Source organism: Mytilus californianus, unplaced genomic scaffold (assembly GCF_021869535.1).
Source record: "Mytilus californianus isolate M0D057914Y unplaced genomic scaffold, xbMytCali1.0.p SCAF_2, whole genome shotgun sequence".
NCBI lineage: Eukaryota > Metazoa > Mollusca > Bivalvia > Mytilida > Mytilidae > Mytilus > Mytilus californianus.
The window spans coordinates 43,579,798-43,606,971 of record NW_026262668.1 but is presented as its reverse complement, the minus strand read 5'-3'; the positions used below and the strand labels follow the sequence as shown (position 1 = coordinate 43,606,971).

At 33.4% G+C, this 27,174-nt stretch overlaps 1 protein-coding gene across 1 annotated transcript in view; it reads right to left on the bottom strand.

Annotated features, from left to right (window-relative positions):
• LOC127728964 (mucin-4-like) overlaps positions 1–27,174 on the bottom strand; it is a 96,134-nt gene that overhangs the window by 64,898 nt on the left and 4,062 nt on the right. Inside the window, exons 2-9 of the mRNA XM_052236543.1 lie at positions 14,988–17,772; positions 12,689–14,609; positions 10,856–10,977; positions 5,810–6,115; positions 4,849–5,056; positions 3,712–3,965; positions 1,902–2,115; positions 57–308 (exon numbers count right to left, since the gene is read on the bottom strand). Of these exons, the coding sequence (XP_052092503.1) occupies positions 57–308; positions 1,902–2,115; positions 3,712–3,965; positions 4,849–5,056; positions 5,810–6,115; positions 10,856–10,977; positions 12,689–14,609; positions 14,988–17,765 (6,055 nt within the window). The 5' untranslated portion in view covers positions 17,766–17,772. The remainder of the gene's footprint in view (positions 1–56; positions 309–1,901; positions 2,116–3,711; positions 3,966–4,848; positions 5,057–5,809; positions 6,116–10,855; positions 10,978–12,688; positions 14,610–14,987; positions 17,773–27,174) is intronic.

Genomic DNA, 27,174 nt, shown 5'->3' with positions numbered 1-27,174 from the left:
AAAAAACAATAATTTCATTATGGTGTTTTTAAACATAACCAGGGTTTATAACTTACTTTCCAAATCACTGGCTAGTTCTACTTGCATAGAGGCATTTCCATCTTCTTTTGCAGCAAATCCACTAAATATAGTAGCATTTATTTTCTTCAGTTCAGTTCCATTCTTTGAAGTAGCTAAATCTGTTCTAGCTTGAACTTCGAAGGTTACATTTTCATTTTCAATTTTCATCATTGTGTATTCACCCCAGCCATTAAATGTGTATTGAAATCCATCCAATGTGTCAACATGAGGATCCCCAAAAGTAAAGACTGAAAATATATACAAAATTTACAAACTCAAGTCATATGAAACAAGTTTCTTGTAATTATAACGTGAAGGAAATATTTGAACCAATACAGGCATGCATTATGCAGCATATATACTAAACTAAGTCCTCTATGCATATTATTTTACATTTTTTAAGAATCCATAATGTATAATAAGCATATTATATTTCATTCAGTGATTGTTGATTGACAACTTCTGCTACTAATTAACTCTCAGGTTTTCAGGACAAAATTTTCCATTATTGACCTTGATAAACAATCAACACAGAATCATGGAACATGTGAAAAATAAAAGATGATAGCATGGACAGAGTGTTGTTTAATTGTAAATTTTCATATTTGCCATGCGTTAACATTTAATCAAACTTTGTCATAACAGTTTTTTGATGATTTGGTGAATTAAGATGTTTTCTTTCAGGATCAATTAATTCTATCTTCCTAGCTTCCAGTATAAAAATAAGGAGATGTGGTATGGTTGTCAATGAGATAACTTTCCACCAAAGTTCAAATTAAGTGGATGTAAGCAATTATAGGCAAGCGTACGGCCTTCGTTTACCTTTCTTTCTTTACGGTAAATTATCAATTTCAAACGAGTGGGATCATACAAAAAAGGCTCTCAGAGAAAAAGAGGGAAGACAATAATTCAATAGCCCTACATTTCTTAAGATTTCATTTCAGAAAAGTCATAAAGGATTTTCTTTTAAATGAAATTCCATGTACACATGTTTAATAGTAAAACTTAGGCATTCAAATATATAAAACTGTAAAAAATATTCTACTTTTTTTTTTAAATTTGAAGTTTCACATGACTTTAACTAAAGGTACACACTGGTACAGATTCATGCAAGTTTTGATCGAATTCCTTGTATGTTTACAAAGTTTGTGAATTTTTATAGTTCACTTCCAGTCCCCATCAAAATGGACTTGGTTTTTATTACCTGCATTTCTAAAACGATCTACAAAAGTAAGCATTTTTGTCTTTGTTATGAAATGTTTATACAAAAGATATTAGACAATTACAGGTAACTTAATCTTTGGAACACAATCATCGCTTATAAAATTTGAAGTTTTAAACAGTGGTACTACATGTATATGAGAAATCAATGTGTAAAAGCAAACAATAAGAGAAGCATTCTTTACAGCAAAACAGAGCATGTATAACTGTAAACCAACTTTTTTTTGTAGAAAATTTATTTTGCGTTTCACCCCTTCTAGCCCACTTGGATTAAAGTTCACGATTTCAAATTTTCTTGATGTAGTTGAATAAGGAAAGATCCAAGTTTACCTATTTGAATAGAATAGAATAGAATATACTTTATTCCAAATTAAAGGGCCCACAAGGGGCAACACAGGATTATAACATTACACATATTAAACAAATACAAAATAACAATACTGAGGGAAAGAATACTTGATTGATAGCATTTAATGACACTCACAAAAAAAAAAGAAATACATATTTGTGATGATTTATATTCGCGTTATTTTTTTACTCACGAAAGTTATGAAAATTAGTTGGTTTACAGTATTGTACACATATCTGGACCTATAAATCTGCAGAATAAATGTACTTACATATACCAAATGGTGACCTCCTGTAACAAAATCCCACTGGTCTTACTGTGTAGTAGAGATGACAATTATTTGATTTGACACAACAATTTTCTTTAGGGATAACATTATCACTTTGGTATGTAACAATATCAGTAAAAGGATTCCCTGTGACCATTGTACCAGCATCTGGACGATTCCTAAGAAGGAACCCATAGAACTGGTGATAGCAGCAAATCTGAAAAGTAAAATAAAGTTTGTTATTTATAGACATTTACATTTGAATATCACTTTTGTTTGGCATGTCTGTGTGCTTAAAATATCTTATAAATGTTTTATAAATTTATGGTTTTTTTTTATATGAAAAATAAACAAGGCCACTCATGCAGATGTAGGACACTGTTTGTTTTATGTTGTTTTTATGTTTATTAAATAAATGAGGCCTCTCATTGGCTAACTTGTACTATATCATATTTCCAGAAAACATAAATGAGGCCCTATATAGTTTCATTCATTGGCAAAACTGAAAACTGGATCAAAATGTCATTGTACTCTATTATTTTGACTTCAGTAAATGGTGGTTACAGAGCTGTTTGCCCCTATTTCAGTCTATCAGTAGTATTCACCGATTTCTCAGTATTTTTCAGTAGTATCATTGGTGAGCACCGTTTGTAATGTATGTGAGTAGTTCGTATAATATATATATGTTTAGAAAAATAAGGAGTATAAAGCAGAAAATATATTTTTTCTGTTGTTGTTTTTTAAATTAACATACATACATGATCGAAGTACTTGAATTGAAAATGTGCATTTTGAATTAAAAAAATGCCAGGGGTCAAATTAATATGTTGACAATGAATAAATACATTGTAGCCCTCCTGAGAAGTAATAAGGATAACTTTTCTAATTAGCATGAGATTCAAACTATATTTACAAATCCAATATATGCATGTATCAAAAGTTACACAAAGAGCAAGTACAAATAGTCATGAAACACATGTACATGTTACATCATTCTGTTAATTTAAGATATATATTTGCAACTGTTATTAATCCTAAAGTTATTTGTCTAAACCAATTGTTTAATCATGACCTCTGGGTCATGTAACACATGTCAGGATATTCTTTTAACAGGCTATTTCATTCTTTGTAATCTAAGATCTTCACAAATTCATAGATAAAAGTTTGATTGTTCAATCAGATGTAAGAAATTATATATTTTGAAATTGCATGATGAAGACAAATATTATCTTGCTCAAACTAATTTTAATAGTTACGTGAAGGATTAAAATCACTTCCAAGGTCCATTTTTAGTCAAAGAAATGTTTTGAGGGTCAATAAGGGTTAATGTGTTTAGCATGGATAAAAGTTGATAGAAAATGTAAATGAGACAGCATTTAAACATCACTTTAAAATATAATAATTTAATTTTGGATGTAACGTGTCTTCTGATTGGCTGACGTTGTTTTGTTTATCAGCTCATAGACATAATTTTTTCCTGTGACCGTGACGTAATCAACGTCTTTTCATAGTTTACTCCTGTTTAAAATGGAATTTAGAATTAAATTATAAGAAATGACTGTAATATTTTTTCTGTCTATTCGAAATAACATAAAAAATGTGGTGCACACTTTAAAATAACCCACTACGCGGGTTATTCAGTGTGCACCACATTTTTTATGTTATTTCTTCATAGACAGAAAAAATATTACAGTCATTCCTTAAATAGACATCAGGTGTATGTGATCCAATTCCAAACATCAAAGGAAAACATATGTCTTTATCTACATGGATGCACTGATGCATATTAAAGTAGATATAAATATATACTTACACGACTGGTACCAAATCTGTAGTTGGCAAAGCACACAGCACCATTTTGATACGAAAAGAAATAAAATCTTCCATCAAAAACCAGCATTCTCTGATTGCACGGACAAATCTGAGACAACCACCATCTCTGATTTCTCAAGCTCCATCTAACTGAATTAACATTCCTACGATACCACCTCACACACTGAGAAGCTGGGTTCTTTGGCATTATTAGACCCTCTGCATTAAGTGACATAAAAAATACACCATTTACACCTGCAATAGAATTTAAAATATATGACGCCAGTACAAAAAAAGTTAATTGTCCTAGAGCTTGATCAAACAATTTAAAATTTAATAAGCAAGTCTAAGGCATTCACGTATCTGAGCTGAAAAAAAAACAAACATTGATATGGTCATTATTATAAGTTAACTGTTTACACAACTTTGAATTGTTCTGAATACTAAGGATTTTCTACCCCAGGAATAGATTACCTTTCCTGTATTTGGCAAAACTTTTTGGAATTTTGGGTCCTCAATGCTATTCAACTTTGTATGTTATTTGGCCTTTTTAACTTTTTTTTATTTGAGTGTTACTGATGAGTCTTTTGTAGACGAAACGTGCGTCTGGCATACAAAATTTTATTTCTGGTATCAATGATGAGTTTAATAATTTTAATAAAAGGAGGTTTGCGGTATTACTCACACCATCAGAAGGTTAATCGGTACAATTGAATGTCTTGATTTGTCTTGAGATATACAATGTTTACTTTTATGTCGTAAGCCATTTTAAATGATTAAATTCCAATTTGATTTGGCCTTTCAACTGTAATGCTTCTAGAGTCACTGATGAGTTTTATGTAGACGAAATGCCAGTCTGGCATACAAAATTATAACCCAGTATCTTTCGATGAGTTTTTACATGTTGAAAACTTTGAGAAATTGTGGTTTCAATCCACTGAGGCTCACATATATACATATACCTTTTAACCAAACTGTCTTGAACCAGATGAATTTGTTCAGATAACCCAGAATTATTGTTAACAAAGGTAAGATTATTCCATATACATTCTTTGTATGTTTAAATACATGTGTTGAATGTGACAGTTTTCCTGTTGTAGTAGAGTTATAATATTTCAAATTTTCACTCTATACCAACCATCAAATGTGTTCCCTCTAAATTCACTAACGTCAAAGGCACTTCGTGTGAAGGAGTATATACTTGATGACGATCCACCTAATCCAGAATATCCTATAGCGCATTGTCTGCCACCAGGTGGAAGCAGTATATTTACATCCCTAAACAACGAGTAAGCATAGGTCTTTGCACCATTTGTTGCCAAAATAAATTGAAATGTTACAGTTTTCTAAAAAGAGAAAAAGGAAATAAATTAATGTATATGAAACTTCACTTAAACAGGTATTTCCCCTGACTGACAATAGATATTATAAGCATTCTTGGGGTGTAAATGCAAAAAAGTATCATTTATCATTTTAACTTGTAATAAAACAAACCTAGCAACAATTTCCATAATCTACATCAGGACCTAATACTTAATGTTATTGTATGACTTGTAAAATTTCTCCTTTCTCCTTGGCTAAAAGCATAGGGATTATATTGCTTGATAAAACATTATATTCATCACGGGGAAAATCATGAGAGGTTAATATAAGATTTGGAACAGCTAACATGAACCTAAATAGTTATGTTCCTAGGCAAAGTCTATAAGGAAGGTTTATGACTTCGTGCAAATTCGCCTTTTTCTTCTTCTTTTTTCAGTGTTTATTTTTTTAATGAATTTAACGAATATTTCAACTTATTAAAATTAGCATCTGCCAAAGCAGATAAAATATTTAGTATAAAAAAAGGAGCAATTAAATATCTTGAACAAATACTGGAAAATTGGAGATGGATAAAAAAAAATAATATAATAAAACAATTGTCCACTTTTGATATCAGCATGATCAGTTGATACAATGATGTATCAACCAAAGAGATAAATATGATATTCATCCTTGGTTGTTGGCCTCTGCAGTGAATATCATGTCTCTGTGGTTCATAAATCATTGTACCAATCTCATCAAAAGTCAACAATTGTATATACAATCTTACTACTTACAATATCACCATATAGCCTTGCATTTTCCCATGTCGCAACATACACACAAGATGCTGAAAAGTCACTTGTTTGAGAGTAATAATTGACATTAGAAGAAACTTTATTCAAAACTGAATCAATCAGAGTTCGATTTCCAAAATCATCATCGTCACTATAGAGATGATAATACATCTTCTCAGTTGAGCTAGATACAACCAAATCTGTCCATAATGCAGCTATTATATCTCGATCTGAAACCACGTTCAATTCTCTTGGAACATAAGAAGTATATCTGCATCCCATGCATGCTAGACCATTTGAAGAAAACTGTAATGAAAAGTAAAAGTCAATATGAATATGCAGATTGTAACGACATGATAGCAATAGGCATTATCAATTATGACATAGTTAAACTTCATTTTTTATTTCCGCATATAAACATAAGCTCTGTTTTTTTTTTACGAATTTAAAAATGCATACTTTAACAAATAAACATGGCATCAAGCTAAAATAAAACATACAATTACAAATTCATGATATAAAACATAAAGCAATGTACTCAGGAGCCTCCAGACTGCCACAGTAGTTTTGTATCCTCTGAATACCCTGTACTGCATACTACATTTATGGATGACCTATTATACACAAAATTTAGATGGAACTCAGTATTGGAACTGTTTGACAACTACAAACAGCAGCCCATGTCATGCATGCATGTGGCAGACCTCCCTATATGGGTAGCTTTTGGGACACCTGACAGTAAATCAGCAGTAGTTAAAATCTATAATTTATCAAAACCATTACGTTTCATTATGTTAAACACTAACAAAATGGGAGTAAAAGGCTTGAGCAGCACAGACATAAGCGAAAACAGCAGACATGACACAAAGGTAGTGTTGTCAACGTATAATATTTGTTCTGCCTAACAGAAGTTCCCCTGGAAACTTTTGTTATGAACAAAGCCATAATATCTGTTCCTGCTGGAACAAATATTTGATACCCTTTGTTCTATTCAGAACAAATACTGCAATATTTGTTCTAGTGTAAATAATATTACAGAATAATTCTTCAATTTGGAACTTATATATTATGAAGGAACTTCTATTTCATGACAGTGTAGTGTATCTAGCTGTATAGTGTTGACATATAAGGGTTTGGAAAAACAGGGTGAACACTAAACCCACCAAATGGTGAACAAATTAATTCCCAAAATGAGAAATATTTTCAAGTGGTAATATATTTTTATAATTCCACATTTTATACTTAAAATGGCACATATATTCATGAATAACTGCAGGCTATCTTCCAAAAGAGAAATTTGAATAATAACTAAAGTACAAATGTACAAATTAAGAAGTCTCAAGCCTATGAAAACATCTAAAATTGAGGCAAATAACAAATTAAATGTTTTTAAAACTGAATATAAAAGTATTGTTGATTGGGGAAAATTGATCCTTTTTTAAATTTACTAAATGAGAAATTATAGTTGGAAAATTGATTGGACCTCTGTTTGGACTGTAATTGTGCACCACCTGCTTTAAACTTTATATATTGAATGTAAAAATCAAAATGGAATAATTTTTACTCTGATTATTATTATGTCTTTTATAATAACAGACTCTGATTAAACCCCCACCCCCTTTTCAAACGGTACTGGCTACGATTAACCAGCAAAAACAATAAGAAATAATTATTGTTACATCGAGACTAATTGCCAGAATGAATTTCCAAACAGGAGCCGATTTCACACAGAAATTGCAGGTAACAATAGTATCCTTTTTTATTGCTACCTGCAAAATTTTACATTTGCAAATAATGTCTATTTTATGTGTAGCATTGGGATACTTTGTACTTTCTTTGTGTCATTGCCCTGTATATGTTGTTTTACATATTTGAACAAATTTATATGAATAGAAAATTATTTATTGAACATAGAAATGATAAATTGAAAGCACATTTAAAAATATACATAAAAATCTTTTATCTATTTATTTTTGTGGCACTTCCTGCATGCACATCCAGTATGTAGCCTTATGTGTCATTTTGAGGCCAACACATTTCAGGTGGTACCATTCCAGATACCGTCCCAAACTACGGATCCATAGTATATATATTCACATCTATATACTGCACACTAAACAGTTCAATTCTGCTTTATCCTTATCAGCGATATCTTAGTTTTTTTGAATTTTCCAAGACTCATTGGAAAAGTACTTTTTGATCCAGTTGAAATAAATTTCTATTTGTTAATATTTTACAAGAAATTCTTCTATAAAACTGCATTGCGGCACAAAATTTGCATCTAATGGAATCGTTGAATTTTATCATTAAAATCGTGAGAGGATATAAACTTTTCACAGACCACAAATTGGACATCTTGCTCATTGATATCCATACTATAAGCAAGGAATTGTATATCTAATTAGTCTCGAAATTTATTGGTAATCGTACCCACTCCCAGTACCTTTTTTCAAAATAATGCCACCCTCTTTTTAAAAAAAATCGATCCGCATCTGTTTTTATTTATTGTGCAGATTATAGTATGTTTTTCCTGTAAACGTTTTAAAGACTATCCGGCTCCATAGGAGATCATAAGAAACACACCATTTTATATTATATAACATCAAAACTTCTGTTATACACAACTCTTAACGTTATATCTATATGATATTATAGTAGCAGAAGTCCATTTCTTGTTTTGACACTCACTCTCTCTCAGTTTCTTTCTCGTGTTTTATAAGAATCAGTAAAGGTGGGTAGCTAGACTTCTTTCAGCTGAATGTTTATCATTGCTTCTCGTTAGAATCTTCATTTACGATGTCTCATAAAAGAGCCTCCACAAAATTATAATGTTGAATGTCGTAAAAATCTCCCGCTTACTAGGGGGTCTCATTGGGGGGTTCTGATCCCGGATCCCGCTTACTGTTTTGTCAGATTCCCGTATCCCGCTTACACTATGTACGTAAGCAATTAACATTTTTTTTGTAATTTCCCGTGTCCCGCTAGACTTCATTTCCCGTTTTCACGCCACAATAATTTGACTTTCACGTGTCACGCTTACAAAAAATCGGCAAACCCGGGTCACGCTTAGACCCCATGGCAATGAGACCCACTTACTACCCTTTTCGTCTAACGTCAACAGTACTGCACCTATTCAGCAAAAATAGCAGCGGAAATATTACAAGTTTTCATTATAATAATAATAATAATAAATTCTTTATTTAAAGAGGGTAACTCAATTAGAAGTAGTCTAATTTTCATTGAGGCCCTCAAACAAAATACACGTACTATACAGTAAACATTCATACATTCATACATTAAAATACAATACATATTACTAGTATATACACAATTCAATCATTCAAACATACAAATGGCAATAAATGGCAATAATTGGTAAAGTTTGATTAAATTTTCTTATTCTTACAATAAAAGAAAGAAAACAAATTATTCGACTTGCATAGAATTTTCAAGAAAATGATTATAACAATGTTTCTTAAATAATTCCACATTTCGACAATTTTTTATTTTGAGTGGTAAATTATTCCATACCTTTGTTTCTTTGAGACCAAACAAGTTGTATTTTTATGATTTGACACTATAAACGTCTTTCAACATAGGTAAATATATAGAGAATATCATATGGCTTTTTCAATATCACATCCGTAGCAACCCGAGACACCAATATAATCCCAAGAGCTCTGCTCGAGGGATTATATTGGTTGAGGGTTGATACGGTGTGTGATATTGAAAAAGCCATATCATATACACTTTATTATATACATATACCTCACGTAGATGTTTTTTATGTGACATGACGTCATACAGATAAGGAGGTTTGAAATGACGTCATACAGATTATATGTTTGACATGACGTCATACAGATAAGTGGTTTGATAAAGCCTTTGCAACAGTGACTGCAATCGATGACGTGACGTCATACAGATTAAAGGTGTGATAAAGCCTTTGCAACCGTGCTGATATCGATATCATCACGGGTGGCTGATACAGCATGCTTGCCAATGATTGTATAAAACATACAATTTATCTGTATTTACTACTAAGTATATAATAAATTTAAATATACACAAAACGTTCTCATTATATATCTGCAGATGAAGTATTCACTGGAAAAAGTAAAATCTACGGAAACAATGCGACGTTCACAAAAAGTCATATTTTAAAAATGAGAAAATAAAATATGTTACAGGCATTCATTTCTTAAACAAATGGAATAGTAAGCATGGACTAATGTCAAATTGTTCTAAATATTTGAAGAAATAAAACAAAACATCTGTTATTGGATTTTTAAGGATGTGAATTTAAGCATCCATGCAATTTGGGTACTCCTCATCACAGAATCATGGATCGTTTGGAGGTCGGTTCAAGCCCATTTTTCTATGATTCAGTATGGATTAAAATTTAAATTGGTGTTACTATGTAGTAAATAAGGATATATCTACAAAATAGAGAATACAGAATGGAAACTTTTGTCTGCATCATAAATAAACATAGGTGAAAAAACTGTCAAAATAGGTGCAATTTGGGTACCCTCACGTTAGTGGTTGATGATCTTTAATGATTCTTTAATTACAATTTCTACAAAAATAATTTTGAAAGGTTCTCTTTTACCCCAACTTTTTTTTTTGGGGGGGGGGGGGGGGTAATTATAAAACTGAGTATAATTCCTAGGTGAGCCCCGGTATAGAAGGAACGCGTATTTTTCGAGACGTCGGGATTGGGTCTTTATTTTTGCGGGAATTTAGGATTTACCGCGACTTATATTGTATTATAGTTGGGAATAAGTGGTTAATTTTTTCAGGATTCGGAAAGAATGCTTTATTTTTTCGGGAATTCGGAGTTCAGCGTTTATCTTTCTCTGAATTCGAGATGACACTCCGCCTATCTTCTCCTAGGTGGAGCAACCTGTATCGCCTGTCTACGCAAACCTTGAAACAGCTAGTAAATAAAAATGAACACTAGAAAACGGTTCCAAAATACTGAACGAAAGAAAAAGTTTGTTGAAGTGCAAATGACAAGAAATGAGTAGAATAATATAAACTTACTGTCAAGTAGCTGTAACTGTCACCCAAGAAAGGAATTGATGTGAAACATCTAAGATTATTAGTTGATACGTCATCTCCATAAAGTCGGGAATCAGCAGTTGGTTCTCCGAATGCCATGAAGTCTAGAATATTGTTATACATGTATTTTTAACACAACTAAACTATAAATTACCAAATAAGAGTTTGGATGTCAGTCCGGCAATATATATTAACCTCATTTAAGCATTTTTGTTTTGCATATTTGTTGTTGTGTTGCTGTCCCATTGTTGTTTTTATACATATTTTTTTATTCATGTTTAACCACAATGATGGATACAAAAAGATTTTAACAGATGGCTTTTAAAATTCATTGATTCATTGATGACTTTGGCAAATATAACATTAATATTCAAGATGATAACATTTTACATATGAATAGATATAGGAAGATGTGGTATGAGTGCCAATGAGACAACTCTCCATCCAAGTATGTATATATATACGTGCTATGTACTAGAAAGAAACACTGAGGTATTAGCAAGCAAGTTAATAGTTCACATGACGACATATCACACAACATGGACGCATTATTCTGACTTCGATACATCTTGATTTTCAATGCCGCATGATTATAAAGTCTTTGGTCTGACCGAGTCGTTGATCGAACCCGCATCATCCTGCATTCGGGGACAATAAAAACATGTCAGGTAAAACTTATAATGATTTGCCGTTTATCGTTCAACAATAATGTTGAATTATTCGGAAGTTAGGGTTTTTCTACCTCCAGGTATACATTGCCTCTGCCAGATTTGGTATATTTCAGCCAGATTTGGTATATTTGTACAACTTTTTTTAGGTTTTTTTCTATGCTTTTCAACTTCGTATTTGATTTGACCTTGTAATTGTTTGAATCAAAGCGCCACTAATGCGTCTTTTGCAGACGAAACGCCCGTTTCGCATACTAAATTTTTGATGAATTTGTGTTACCACTGCTGGTGAACGTTTCGTCTGCAAGGGAATCACCAGTCCTGTGTTTACATGAAATATCTCTGATATGATCATCGTCTTGAAATTTACTTGCTGTTTAAAAAAGCAGAATTGTTCAAAACACTGCTTATGCTTAGATAGGCTAAGCCGTATTTGGCAAATTTGTTAGGAAGTTTTTAATTTTCAAGGCTCTTCAACTTTGGCATTTCAAATGTTTCGATTCGAGCAACACTGATGAGTCTTAAGTAGACGAAACACGCTTAAGTACGTCTAGCATACTAAAAAAACTATAACAAAAATACATAACTCCAAGGTTAATTCAAAAAGGGGAAGTCCATAAAAACTGACAAAATCAAACTCCGATTGGTGTCTCGAGGGGGGGATTATAAGTCTTATATCTTCAATAATTTTTTTGTTCGTACACCAAATATGAAAATACTGTTACGTAATTCAGCGAATATCCATTGTGTATGATACGGATGACCAATCACAATGTTTTGAATAATGTAAAACATTACAAAGAATGCATTTGTTTCTGAAACTGCGAATTAAAAGTTAGTTTTCCTCCCCTCAAAAAGATATTACAGAGTACAGTTGTATCTATGTTGAAAAGGTTTCTTAAATCTTACAACAGCCGTGTTTATTTATAACCGAGTTTCGTATTTCGATCAAACTATAAAATACCAATATGTACCTTTTGTGTTTTTTAAATATTTTATTGGTCACAGCAAACTTCAAAGCTATATGATAAAAATGTCGAGCAATGATATCAATTGAGCAATGCACACCTGTCACATTTTATCTACTTTTTTCCTTTCAAACTGGCATATGTGTCTATGATAAAATATAAAAAAAACAATATCATACCTGAGGCACGTGCTGCAGCAGATGTTGTCTGTACTGAGGTTGTTGTTTGTGTAGAAGTTGTTGTTGACAATGTTGTAGTGACTGGCTGGGTTGTGATATCTAATGGTGTTGTCTCAGTTGTGGTTTCTAAAGTCGTTGCAGCTGTTGTAGTTTCTGATGTTGTTGTCTGTGTTGTAGTTTCTAATGTTGTTGCTTCAGTTGTTGTTTCTAATGACGTTGCACCTGTAGTAGTTTCTAATGTCGTTGCCTCAGTTGTGGTTTCTAACGTTGTAGCCTCTGTTGTAGTTTCTAAGGTAGTTGCATCTGTTGTGGTTTCTAATATAGTTGCCTCGGTTGTGGTTTCTAAAGTTGTTGCCTCTGTGGTAGTTTCTAATGTAGTTGCTTCTGTGGTAGTTTCTACTGTAGTTGCCTCAGTTGTAGTTTCTAAGGTCGTTGCCTCAGTTGTAGTTTCTAATGTAGTTGCCTCTGTAGTTGTTTCTATAGTTGTTGCATCTGTTGTTGTTTCTAAGGTTGTTGCCTCTGTGGTAGTTTCTAATGTTGTTGCCTCAGTTGTAGTTTCTAATGTAGTTGCCTCTGTGGTAGTTTGTAAGATAGTTGCCTCTGTGGTAGTTTCTAATGTAGTTGCCTCAGTTGTGGTTTCTAAAGTTGTAGCCTCTGTTGTAGTTTCTAATGTAGTTGCCTCTGTGGTAGTTTCTAATGTAGTTGCCTCTGTGGTTGTTTCTAAGGTCGTTGCATCTGTTGTAGTTTCTAAGGTAGTTGCATCTGTAGTAGTTTCTAATGTTGTTGCATCAGTTGTAGTTTCTGTAGTTGTTGCCTCTGTGGTAGTTTCTAATGTAGAAGCCTCTGTGGTTGTTTCTAAGGTCGTTGCATCTGTTGTAGTTTCTAAAGTAGTTGCATCTGTAGTAGTTTCTAATGTTGTTGCATCAGTTGTAGTTTTAGTAGTTGTTGCCTCTGTGGTAGTTTCTATTGTAGTTGCCTCTGTGGTTGTTTCTAAGGTCGTTGCATCTGTTGTAGTTTCTAAGGTAGTTGCATCTGTAGTAGTTTCTAATGTTGTTGCATCAGTTGTAGTTTCTAATGTTGTTGCCTCTGTAGTTGTTTCTGTAGTTGTTGCCTCTGTAGTAGTTTCTAATGTAGTTGCCTCAGTTGTGGTTTCTAAGGTTGTTGCCTCTGTGGTAGTTTCTAATGTTGTTGCCTCAGTTGTAGTTTCTAATGTAGTTGCCTCTGTGGTAGTATGTAAGGAAGATGCCTCTGTTGTAGTTTCTAATGTAGTTGCCTCGGTTGTGGTTTCTAAAGTTGTTGCCTCTGTTGTAGTTTCTAATGTCGTTGACTCAGTTGTAGTTTCTAATGTAGTCGCCTCTGTTGTTGTTTCCAAGGTTGTTGCTTCTGTTGTAGTTTCTAAGGTAGTTGCATCTGTAGTAGTTTCTAATGTTGTTGCATCAGTTGTAGTTTCTAATGTAGTTGCCTCTGTAGTTGTTTCTATAGTTGTTGCATCTGTTGTGGTTTCTAAGGTTGTTGCCTCTGTGGTAGGTTCTAATGTTGTTGCCTCAGTTGTAGTTTCTAATGTAGTTGCCTCTGTGGTAGTTTGTAAGGTAGATGCCTCTGTTGTAGTTTCTAATGTAGTTGCCTCGGTTGTGGTTTCTAAAGTTGTTGCTTCGGTTGTAGTTTCTAATGTTGTTGACTCAGTTGTAGTTTCTAATGTAGTCGCCTCTGTTGTTGTTTCCAAGGTTGTTGCTTCTGTTGTAGTTTCTAAGGTAGTTGCATCTGTAGTAGTTTCTAATGTTGTTGCATCAGTTGTAGTTTCTATAGTTGTTGCCTCTGTTGTAGTTTCTAATGTAGTTGGTTCTGTGGTAGTTTCTAAGGTAGTCGCATCTGTAGTAGTTTCTAATGTTGTTGCATCAGTTGTAGTTTCTATAGTTGTTGCCTCTGTTGTAGTTTCTAATGTAGTTGGTTCTGTGGTAGTTTCTAACGTTGTAGCCTTAGTTGTTGTTTCTAATGTTGTTGCCTCTGTTGTAGTTTCTAATGACGTTCCCCAAGTTGTAGTTTCTAAAGTTGTTGCCTCTGTTGTAGTTTCTAAGGTCGTCGCCTCTGTTGTAGTTTCTAAGGTCGTTGCCTCAGTTGTAGTTTCTAATGTAGTTGCCTCTGTAGTTGTTTCTATAGTTGTTGCATCTGTTGTTGTTTCTAAGGTTGTTGCCTCTGTGGTAGTTTCTAATGTTGTTGCCTCAGTTGTAGTTTCTAATGTAGTTGCCTCTGTGGTAGTTTGTAAGGTAGTTGCATCTGTGGTAGTTTCTAATGTAGTTGCCTCAGTTGTGGTTTCTAAAGTTGTAGCCTCTGTTGTAGTTTCTAATGTAGTTGCCTCTGTGGTAGTTTCTAATGTAATCGCCTCTGTTGTTGTTTCCAAGGTTGTTGCTTCTGTTGTAGTTTCTAAGGTAGTTGCATCTGTAGTAGTTTCTAATGTTGTTGCATCAGTTGTAGTTTCTATAGTTGTTGCCTCAGTTGTAGTTTCTAATGTAGTTGGTTCTGTGGTAGTTTCTAAGGTAGTTGCATCTGTAGTAGTTTCTAATGTTGTTGCATCGGTTGTAGTTTCTATAGTTGTTGCCTCTGTTGTAGTCTCTAATGTAGATGGTTCTGTGGTAGTTTCTAAGGTAGTTGCATCTGTAGTAGTTTCTAATGTTGTTGCCTCAGTTGTTGTTTCTGTAGTTGTTGCATCTGTGGTAGTTTCTAAAGTAGTTGCCACAGTCGTGGTTTCTAAAGTTGTTGCTTCTGTTGTAGTTTCTAAGGTAGTTGCATCTGTTGTAGTTTCTAATGTAGAAGGTTCTGTGGTAGTTTCTAAGTTAGTTGCATCTGTAGTAGTTTCTAATGTTGTTGCCTCAGTTGTTGTTTCTGAAGTTGTTGCATCTGTGGTAGTTTCTAAAGTAGTTGCCTCAGTCGTGGTTTCTAAAGTTGTTGCTTCTGTTGTAGTTTCTAAGGTAGTTGCATCTGTTGTAGTTTCTAATGTAGTTGCCTCGGTTGTGGTTTCTAAAGTTGTTGCCTCTGTGGTAGTTTCTAATGTAGTTGCTTCTGTGGTAGTTTCTACTGTAGTTGCCTCAGTAGTAGTTTCTAGAGTTGTTGCTTCGGTTGTAGTTTCTAATGTTGTTGACTCAGTTGTAGTTTCTAATGTAGACGCCTCTGTTGTAGTTTCCAAGGTAGATGCTTCTGTTGTAGTTTCTAAGGTAGTGGCCTCTGTGGTAGTTTCTAATGCTGTTGCATCTGTTGTAGTTTCTAATGTAGTTGCCTCTGTGGTTGTTTCTAATGTCGTTGCATCTGTAGTAGTTTCTAAGGTAGTTGCATCTGTAGTAGTTTCTAAGGTAGTTGCATCTGTAGTAGTTTCTAATGTTGTTGCCTCTGTTGTAGTTTCTAATGTCGTTGGTTCTGTTGTATTTTCAAATGTAGTTGCCTCTGTGGTTGTTTCTAATGAAGTTACCTCTGTAGTTGTTTCTAAGGTCGTTGCCTCAGTTGTAGTTTCTAGAGTTGTTGCTTCAGTTGCAGTTTCTAATGTTGTTGCTTCTGTTGTAGTTTCTAATGTAGTTGCCTCAGTTGTAGTTTCTAGCGTTATAACCTCTGATGTTGTCTCTAATGTCGTTGCATCTGTTGTTGTTTCTAATGTAGTTGCCTCGGTTGTGGTTTCTAAAGTTGTTGCCTCTGTGGTAGTTTCTAATGTCGTTGCCTCAGTTATGGTTTCTAACGTTGTAGCCTCTGTTGTAGTTTCTAAGGAAGTTGCCTCTGTGGTAGTTTCTAATGTAGTTGCCTCGGTTGTGGTTTCTAAAGTTGTTGCCTCAGTTGTAGTCTCTAGAGTTGTTGCCTCGGTTGTAGTTTCTAATGTTGATGCATCAGTTGTAGTTTCCAATATAGACGCCTCTGTTGTAGTTTCCAAGGTAGTTGGTTCTGTGGTAGTTTCGAAGGTCGTTGCCTCTGTGGTTGTTTCTAAGGTCGTTGCATCTGTTGTAGTTTCTAATGTAGTTTCCTCGGTTGTGGTTTCTAAAGTTGTTGCCTCTGTGGTAGTTTCTAATGTAGTTGCCTCAGTTGTAGTTTCTAGAGTTGTTGCATCTGTGGTAGTTTCTATAGTTGTTGCATCTGTTGTTGTTTCTAATGTAGTTGCCTCAGTTGTGGTTTCAAAAGTTATTGCCTCTGTGGTTGTTTCTAATGTTGTTGCCTCAGTTGTAGTTTCTAGAGTTGTTGCTTCAGTTGCAGTTTCTAATGTTGTTGCTTCTGTTGTAGTTTCTAATGTAGTTGCCTCAGTTGTAGTTTCTAGCGTTATAACCTCTGATGTTGTCTCTAATGTCGTTGCATCTGTTGTTGTTTCTAATGTTGTTGCCTCAGTTGTTGTTTCTAAAGTTGTTGCCTCTGTTGTTGTTTTTATGGTAGTAACATCAGTTGTAGTTTCTGTCGCCACATCAGTTGTGGTTTCTGTTGTAAAATCAGTTGTAGTTTCTGCAGTATCTGACGTTGTTTCTATCGTTACATCAGTCGTAGTTTCTGTTGTAACATCAGATGTAGTTTTTGTAGTAATTGCAGTTGTTTCTGTCGTTGCATCAGTTGTAGTTTCAGTAGCCATATCAGTTGTGGTTTCTGTTGTACCATCAGTTGTAGTATCTGCAGTATTTGACGTTGTTTCTGTCGTTACATCAGTTGTAGTTTCTGTCGCCATATCAGTTGTGGTTTCTGTTGTACCATCAGTTGTAGTATCTGCAGTATTTGCCGTTGTTTCGGTCGTTACATCAATTGTAGTTTCTGTTGTAACACCAGTTGTAGTTTCCGCAGTAATTGCAGTTGTTTCTGTCACCACATTAGCCGTGGTTTCTGTAGTATTTGACGTTGTTTCTGTCGTTACATCAGTTGTAGTTTCTGTTGTAACACCAGTTGTAGTTTCCGCAGTAACTGCAGTTGTTTCTGTCGTTACAGCAGTTGTAGTTTCTGTTTTAACAGTCGTGATAGCAGTGGTATCTATTGTTGTTGATGAAGCAATACATTCAAAGAAAAGCAAAGCAATCAAAATTCTAACTGCCATCGAAGTTATTATCCACCGTCCTATAATTAACATTTTAGCCCTGAAAAATAAGAAGAAATATTAAAACAATGGTGGTTCTTATCAATTGTGTTTATTTAAGTTATAATATATCTTGTTCGCTATTTTTTTTTTGTCACAAATTCGGTTTCTGTTCCCACCTGTGTTTAGTTTTTTTAACATAAAAGAGAAAATGTTCATGTTTAATTGTAACGGCATTTGCTTTCATCGATAGTTTGCTTTGTTGACAAACAATAAATAGAAATTGGAATCAAATCATTACCTAAATCAAAATCTGGTTTTCATTAAGCAATAAGCGAAAAATGGATATTGAACGATATATATGTGTTTTGTTGTTGATACATCACAGGAAATACATGTGATGTCAAGGTTTTTATATCAATGAACCTTGCTGTCTTTTTCAATACAAGAAAAAGAAATAAGATAAAAAAAAACAACCACAAAAAAAACCCAGAGAAATGACCAGAAATCAGTAGGATCCTTAAAAAAGAACCAACATGAATTTTGTCTTCAGTTATTCGTCCATCTGCATTAATCTTCATGACCCAGAAAAATTGGTCTATTTTGCTTTTTGATTTTAAACTTTTCTTGCTCAACATTATTTTTTCAATTATCGAATTTTACCATGTGCAAAATTATGGTTCTTGAATCTAGAACGGGTACTGCTTGTCTTTCCAGGTCGTCTGAGTTTACATCTGGCTCGAAATCCTTAATTTTCTGTGTAATATTTTGTGTCCAGTTATTCGTCGTGTTGCTTTATTCTTTTGTTTTGACTATGCATGCTGAAATCTGTCCTTTGTTTTATTGTTTCTGGTTGAGTGCATAACCAGGAACAAATCATGAATTATTCCATTTGTTATAAACACATTCCTTTCATCATGGTTAGAGATTTGAAGGACCTCACCATATTAACTTTAAGGTAAAAAATGTTACACTCAAATAACAAAACCAAAATGAACAATATTTAAAAAAGAGATAGATTGAAAACAAACTGACAACGCCATGGCTAAAAATAAAAAGACAAACAGACAAATAATAGTACACAAGACACAACATAGAAAACTAAAGACTAAGCAACGCGAACCCCACCAAAAACTGGGGATGATATCAGGTGCTCCGGAAGGGTAAGCAGATCCTGCTCCACATGTGGCACCCGTCGTGTTGCTTATGTTATTACAAATCCGGTAAATAGTTTTATTCGGTAGGTCACATTCGTGAAAAGGGAAGGGTATTGTAGTTACGACATAAGGAACATATCCGATATCATCTGTGAAACGGTTATTCCATAACGGTCAACCAACTCGTGATGGCGTCCGTAAAATTTACGAAGGGATGATTTCAACTTCACCATTTGGAACTCTTGGCTTAATAGCTTCCTTGTGAGCAGCAGTCCTCTATCAAGGAAATCATGATAGGAAATACAAGCCCGGGAATATCGTATCAATTGGGAGATATATACTCCGTATGCAGGCGCTGCTGGAATGTTGCTACATAGAAATAAGTTAGAGACTTTTTTTTAGGCATGATTTATGTTATTTCATACTTAAATAATATTTTATTGAATATATTTCTTGCAACTGTATTGAAGCATGATTTATTTTATTGTATATTTGAAAAAAAATATATTTTATTACATAGATTTATTGTGTCAATCATAAAGAACTGTAATTGATTAACTGGAAAATTACCTTTCATGGTTTAGACAATCTTAAATTTAAAGCGGAAGATATGATAACTTTGTTAAGCGTCTTCCTTAGTTATAATATTTAATTCACAAGTGTCTGGCTATATCATATAAGACCGATCGTACTAAATAAAGCAGCAATTGGTATGTGTACACACTAGTCCTATCTCCATACAAGCTATCGAATTGAAACATGTCTACTATAAAAAATTAATACAAACTAGAGGCTCTTAGGCTCTAAAGAGCCGGTGTTGCTCACCTAGGTCTTTGTGCATATTCAACAATGGACTCTCTCCAACATTGTAGACTAGAAATTTTTCTGTTTAGTTTCTCTCTATCTTCTTTAGCTTTTGCCCAAAACACAAAAGAGGGTAAAAAATTTATCTGTTAAGGGCCCCTGTAAAGATTCTACTAACTATATCGGTAACATTTGATTTGACTGTAGATCTTGTCTTGCTGATAATTTTTGTAACAAAAGTTTCTATCTATCTTTTACAGTTTTCAAGATAATAAGCAAAAACGCCAAAATTTGGTAAATATCGTCATTAAAGAGCAAGAACTCGAATAACGAATCGACTAACGATTTCGGCCATGTTGAATTATTTGTAGATCTTGTCTTGCTGATTCCTTTTGCTATTTAAAGTGTCGACTTTCTATTATTTTTTCAAGATAATATGCAAAAATACTAAAATTTGGTAAACATCGTCATTAAAGAGCAATTACTCCAATAACGAGTCAACTGAAGAATTCGGTCATTACACTTACTTGTAGATTTAGTCTTGCTGATCATTATTGCTTCTTAAAGTTTCTATTTATCTATAGTAGTTTTTATGATATTAAGGTATTTCTGTTCTGTCAGATTTTCTCTTTTTATAGCGTTTTTCAAAATAATAGACAAAACTTGCATTTTACCACTATGTTCTATTTCTAGCCGTTTCGGCCATCTTGGTTGGCAGTCGGACCATTTTATAAACTAAATACTCCATTGATGATTGTGGCCAAGTTTGGTTAAATTTTGACCAGTTTTTCTGAGGAGCAGATTTTTGTAAAAGTTAACGGACGACGACTAGAAAAGCTCGCTTGGCCCTATTAGGCAGAAGAGCTAAAATTTAGAAGATGTTGGTGATTGCGAATGAGACAATTAACTTGACCAACATTAACGCTTAACATGCATGGATTTCCGGTTTATTCAGTCAAACTAATGCTTGTTTTGGAGGGTGAAACACGTGTCGCTTATTCATAGTGTTTTATACTAAGTCATAGCAAATGTAGGAAGCTGTTTTCATGTGTGAAATCGCTAGAAAAAAAACATTGTCCCTGCAAGTTGAGGATGCACACTGCTTTTCGACAATTCTTGCAAGAAGAAAGCGATAACATCCAGGAAACTTGTTTAACAATACTAGTACCTTTATCTGTTATCTAGAACTGATTACAGCCGCTCGATGATTTTAAGTTTTTTACTACATATAATGGAGAAAAAAAACATCTCATCCAACAATATCGTTTATATGCTTCGCTACTGACCCCTACGGATCCACACAGGTTTAGTAAAATATATAGGGGTGAGGCCGTAGTCATCTAGCCATGATTTACAATGTATGTTGGATAAATTTTCAGAGTAGTTTAAATAATGGAAATTAAAAATTAATATTAATAAAACGAAAATAATGGAATTTATCGCACAGGAGACTTTTACTGCCAAGTTTTGTACAAAATGTTAAAACTAAACAATGAAATACAATAACAATATTAGTAGACGTAACGCTGTAATGCCCCCTATAAAATCTACTGACCCCTACGAATCCATAAGGGGTCATCACATGACGGCATTAGTAATTTACCCGAGGTGCGATAAAGGTTGTATAGTGCTTTATCTTTTTAATGAAAAAAATAATTATATATAAAGATAAGATGATGAAGAAACTAAAGAACGACGATGTAATTAACTATACATGATACAAGGTGCACTATATGGCCTTCGACAATGAGCAAAACCCATACTGTATAGTAAGCTATCAAAGGGTTCCGGTATGACAAAATGTGAAAGAATTCAATAGAGAAAACCAAAGGCTTGATTAATGAAATAAGCGAAAAATACATACATTTCTAAAGCCATCAAATATTTAAAAAATGACTTCTTAAATGCAAACGTTTGAAAAATTACAACGATAAATATTTTTAATTCAAAAGAAAATCATATCAATATTATTTCCGTTCAAACAACATGTTTTAATGGTGGGATAAACTGATCTCAATGAATTATACATCCTCGTAAAAAGGTATGATTTAAATTTAAATAGGTCTTTTGATCATTGTTGAAGGTTGTACTTTTGACTTGAAGGTGTTCACATCCTTGTGACTTGGTTGGTAGTTATCTCATTGATAATCACATACCATCTCCTTTATTATTTTTAAATATTTTATTTTATATTATATGTAAATGCAGGTAGCAGTTTAATCATTGGTTTCTTAGTTAATACATGTAGCTTTTAGACTACAACATTAAACTTGTTTGACAAGACCAGATGTTTTTCGCTTTATTTCGCAAATAAACGTGTTTTGTTTTGCATTGTACTATCGAATTTAGTAGCGAAGAAACCTTCAAAAAGTCACTTCAAATTTTCATATTGTTTAACTTTGGATCATAAATCTGTGTAATAGCACTGCATCTGATAATTTATATCCCCATAATAGATAATAAAATAACAAAAGTCTGTAAAACGAGCACGGTTTGGAAAATATTACCTGTTTTTATTTCTTTTGTTTTCTTTTGTAGATTGTTGGGTTATTTTGTCCTTTTATTGGGGGGAGGGGGTCTTTTTATAAAAAAAATTTAATCGATGAACCAGACTATAAATTATACTAGTATCATTTTGAAAATAAATATCTAAATAATGAAAATAAAAAGATGACTTGAAATGACGAAAATAGTGCGAAGAACGAAAAGATATGGGTGAAAAACGATAATATACTAATACCTCACTTGAAAACGAGAACAGAGACCACATCGTTTGGTCTAAAATCCTGGATATTTTGTGTCAAAGCGGATAACTAGTGTAAGCATGATGTGGGGTAATAAGGAGCCCTTTTTAAAAGATCTAACGTATACTAAGCATGACATGTTATTTAATTGAGGGACATTCTATCTCTAATCGATATAGAATGACATCCGATTATTTTAATAAGATAAACGTAAGGGAAAAGAATGGATGAATTGTTTGAGTTTAAAGTCACTTTCAACACTATGGCTGAATCGTTGCGGCTATTTTTATTGGTGGTGAAAGTCGGAGTAACCGGAAAGAACCACCACCCTTTGACAGAAACACTAACAATCCTAGTCGGAGTCGAACTCAACTGGCACGAGCGGGGTTCGAACTCACAACTTCATTGATGATAGACTAGTCATCGTTGTAGCTGAACTACGTAGACAAATCGGCCATCAAGGATACTAGAGGAAAAGGGGTATAGGAGAAACGTGCCAGACCCTGATGGCTATTTAATATAGCTTTCCCCTAGTAGAAGAACGTTTGAGGTCCCTATCTCAACAATTAAATGGAAACGTAAATGGGTGCAATGAAAGATAAGATAAAAAGAAAAAAGAAACGTAATTACACAAAAAAAAGAAGAAAGGCGTTTACACATACATATACTTGAAGACATTGGGGACAAATTATGCGATCTGTATAGTATATGATGGCAAAACTGATCACCAATTATCTGATGAATTGGCTTTGAGTACACATATTATACTTGTAATTAATCAGGTATTTGAAAATTATTTGATTGCTAAAACTTTTCTTGTAAATCAATTCATTTTTTTTTTTCGACCTGACCATTCTCTTTAAAACCGACGTCTTCGTCATTTATCATGTCCTTACGTATATATTATTGGTAAATTAGCAATTAAAAATTTGAATATTTTATATATTAAATCGAGGCGCGTTCTTGTACATACCAACGCATGTAATTAAACTAATATTGATAAAATTTTACAAGTAAGAACTCGCCAATCAAGTGACTATTGATAATTTTTCATTCATAATTTAAATGTCTAGGTCATTTCATTCTTACAATTTCAAAAGAGATGTTTTCATTTAGTATTAACTTACCTTTTTTTCAATAAGATACTTAAGAAAGATATTGAAATCCTTCGGCACAAATATTTGTATTGAGGAAATATAGAAATATTGTTTGATAAGTTATCACTCTTCCTATTCACCAGTAGAAATTTAATTAAATTATTATCTGTTATTTTCAATAACCTCACCGGATTCAGAAATATATAAAGATATGCTAATTAAGTCATTATTTGTATTAAAATTTTGTGCAAATAAAGTTTTTATCATAAAACGGTTGTTTTGGTATAGTTTATAATTGTCAAAGACAAAATTTTAATACAACACTTACATTATGTATAAGGCTTTCCATCTTTAGAGAACAGGCTATTTTGAAACATTATTGATAAAATTAATCATAAAAGGGTCGAACTCCCTCAGGCAATGCAAAGATGTATTTGAGTATTCTTTTTTACATGTCCCTTTTTGGTCTTAAAGCCGGCTCCTCATGTCTTTATACATCCTAGGCTTTCAAAATTTTGGGTTTGAAATTCCTGATGAAAGTAAATCCAGAAAGCGCTTTATTGACTTTCGACAAATAATAACAATACCCCCCCCCCCCCTAATTCTGTCTCGTTGTTATGTACAAGACGTCATAGTTATTACTTTGAATTTGAAATTCAATAGACAGTAATTACAGAACATTCAGTATAATAAATTAAATAACACATATCTGAGAGGGTGATAGAGCACATTGTTACCCCTCGAAAATACATTGTCAACCTTGGCTTCGCCTCAGTTGACAATGTTTTCTCGGGGTAACAATCTGCTCTATCACCCTCTCAGCTATGTGTTATTTATATACTGTTTGTCGTTGGATTTCTAATTTCTGTTTCATTGACGTATATCCCATATCTAATTATTTTATTCATACTGTTTACTGCCTTTATAATTTAAACAGTTTTAATCCAATTGAAAGTATTGGTTCAAGTTCTTTTCATCTGTGTTTGAAGGTAATTTAATCCACTTAAAGATGTGGCTTCCGATTTTTGTTGAATACTTTTTTTTTTAATTCAAATAAAAAGGTGCATATATATGACTCGGATTTGCATAAGGTTATTGGGTCTTTAAAACATATGATTTGTTTCCATTCGCATAAAAAAGATGTTTATTTGATATCTTATCTCAAATTGTATTGATCATTTGAATATAAATATCTTATTTTGACATTTTTAAGTATCTAATTACCGTTTAGATAATGATGAAATAACTAATTATGATTGTGACTCTCGTCCGCCAAATCTTGTGATAATACGGTTCCTCCGCGGCATACAGTGTTAAGTTTAAAATGAAACATCATTTAACACCAATGTTCTTGATGTTGCGAAAATTTTAAAGATTCGAAAGATGTATGAATACCATGTATGCGATTTAGTATACCTTTGTGTAAACTGGTTAAGCCTTAAATGTGAATTTTAAACACGATAGCATGCTAATATAATCGTAGCGTCTTGTGTTATTCGAAGTTTCCGTGACTAGAAGCGATATAAAGTGTTCGTTTCCATATACACAGATACTTTCCTGTGGAAGTTAAAAAAATCTTTCAAATTTGACACGGGATAATGAATCCAATGCTCCATGGGGGAGAATGTCTCGTGTCCTATTGTACGTCAAAGAACCCCATATAAGGCTAAAAAACAATGATTGAACAATTTTTATTTACATTTGCAAACTTGTTGGTTTTGGGAAATGACCTTGCTCAAGTGTCCTTGATATGCTGCATTAAACAATATAACTTGGTGTTATTGTACTTAGAATTATATACAGTACGATACTGGTAAAAGATATATAAGAATAAGATGAAATAATATCGTAATGAATGACAAATATTTCGGCACAATAAACGTCCTTCGTCAGTGTCGATCTTTGTTCAAAAGTAAATGATACAGTATGAATATCTTTTGTATTCCCTTGTATAATCATACGATATTATGTCATACTATTTACAGTATTAATTATACACATGTGTATCTTTAATCAGTATGGTTGCATAAATCTTTAGTCTTGTAATGTTTTCCTGTCTGTGTAGTATCGTCATTTCCAGACGACCTGTTACCTATTTAGCTTGATAAAGAGTGTTATATATATATTACAACGAAGAACTCATGTTGTATTATTGCATTTTCAAATAAAGATTGACACTGTGGGACGCCATTTGTTGTACCGAAATATTTGTCAATACGATATTATTTCATCTTGTTGGTATATTCATACCTTTTATCAGTATCCTTATTTTAATAGAAAACAACCAACCAGCAAAATGTAAATACTAATTGTTCAAAACTTGCTTTCAGTCTCAAACCGTTTTTGCAGGGGTTCTTTGATGTACACAGGGCTTACACCAAACATTGGATCTATCACCCCCATGTTAAATTTGAATGATTCTAAAAAGAACGAATTTTCAAAAAACTTCCACAGGAAAGTATCTGTGCATATGATATCGTCTCATAGGACACTCAGATTATCAACATGTTCATTGGTATATATATATATACCAATGAACATGGTATGAATCCAGGTCGACAAATCGTTTCTGCAAATGATCATCCAACAGAAAATATTTATGAATTTATAGACTCTTTTAAGAGGTCGTGTTAAAGAACTCCCCTCTTATATGACGAGTCAATATACTACTGATTATCTAAAGAAAATAGAAAGCCTAAATCCTTTACAAACAATACCAAACTCGCATCCATGGGCGTGTAATCTTTGTATACAAATATTCCACAAGACGATAGAATTGCAGCGTATGAAGAGGTATGGAACAACCGGAGAGACAAAAATCCTCCAACTGAGTCCCTGATTACACTTATGAAACTAGTGCTGGAGAGCAACAAGTTCTCTTTTAATGACAAACACTATCTACAGGTAGACGGCACTAGTATGGGCAAAAAGTGGTCCTGTCATATGACAACATATTTAGACCAACTTGAAAAAACGCCTCTTGGCTAGTGCTCCATACCAGCCATTATCATGGTCGATTTATTGATGATAATGATTTTAAATGGACAGATTCGCCTGAATGAATTTCTTGGACACTGTAACTCTTTCCATCATTCGATTCAATTTACACACGAAACATCAATGGTAAAAATTAACTTCCTTGATACTACTAGTAACATCCAGAACGTAACAATGATAACGGATCTCCATATGAAGAAAACAGACAAGCATCAATTTCTCTCTTTTAACCGCCTCTGTGGTCTCGTGGTAGCATGTTCGCCTCGGGTGCCTCGGCCGGGTCATACCAAAGACTTTAAAAATTGGGTATTTGCTGTTTCTCCACTAAGCATGCTGCATTAAGGAGTAGCAAGAGCAAAGACATGTCGGCTCGGAATAAGAATAATGTGTCTGGGTAGGGAGACATGTCTTCCTTTGGACTGTTACATTGTGAACGAGCACATTAAAAATCCTGTCGGTCTAGTACAAAGCAGGGGTAATATTCATATTACATCAAAAAATTGAAAACAACACGTTTAATAATTTCATGCGTCCGAAGCGCTTTTCTGGATTTACCTTCATCAGGAACGCTCAGAGCCGAACATTTGAAATCCGAGGGATGTACAAGTACCGAAACAGTTGAAGAGCTATATGACAAAAATACCTAAAACAAATAGCCAAATTC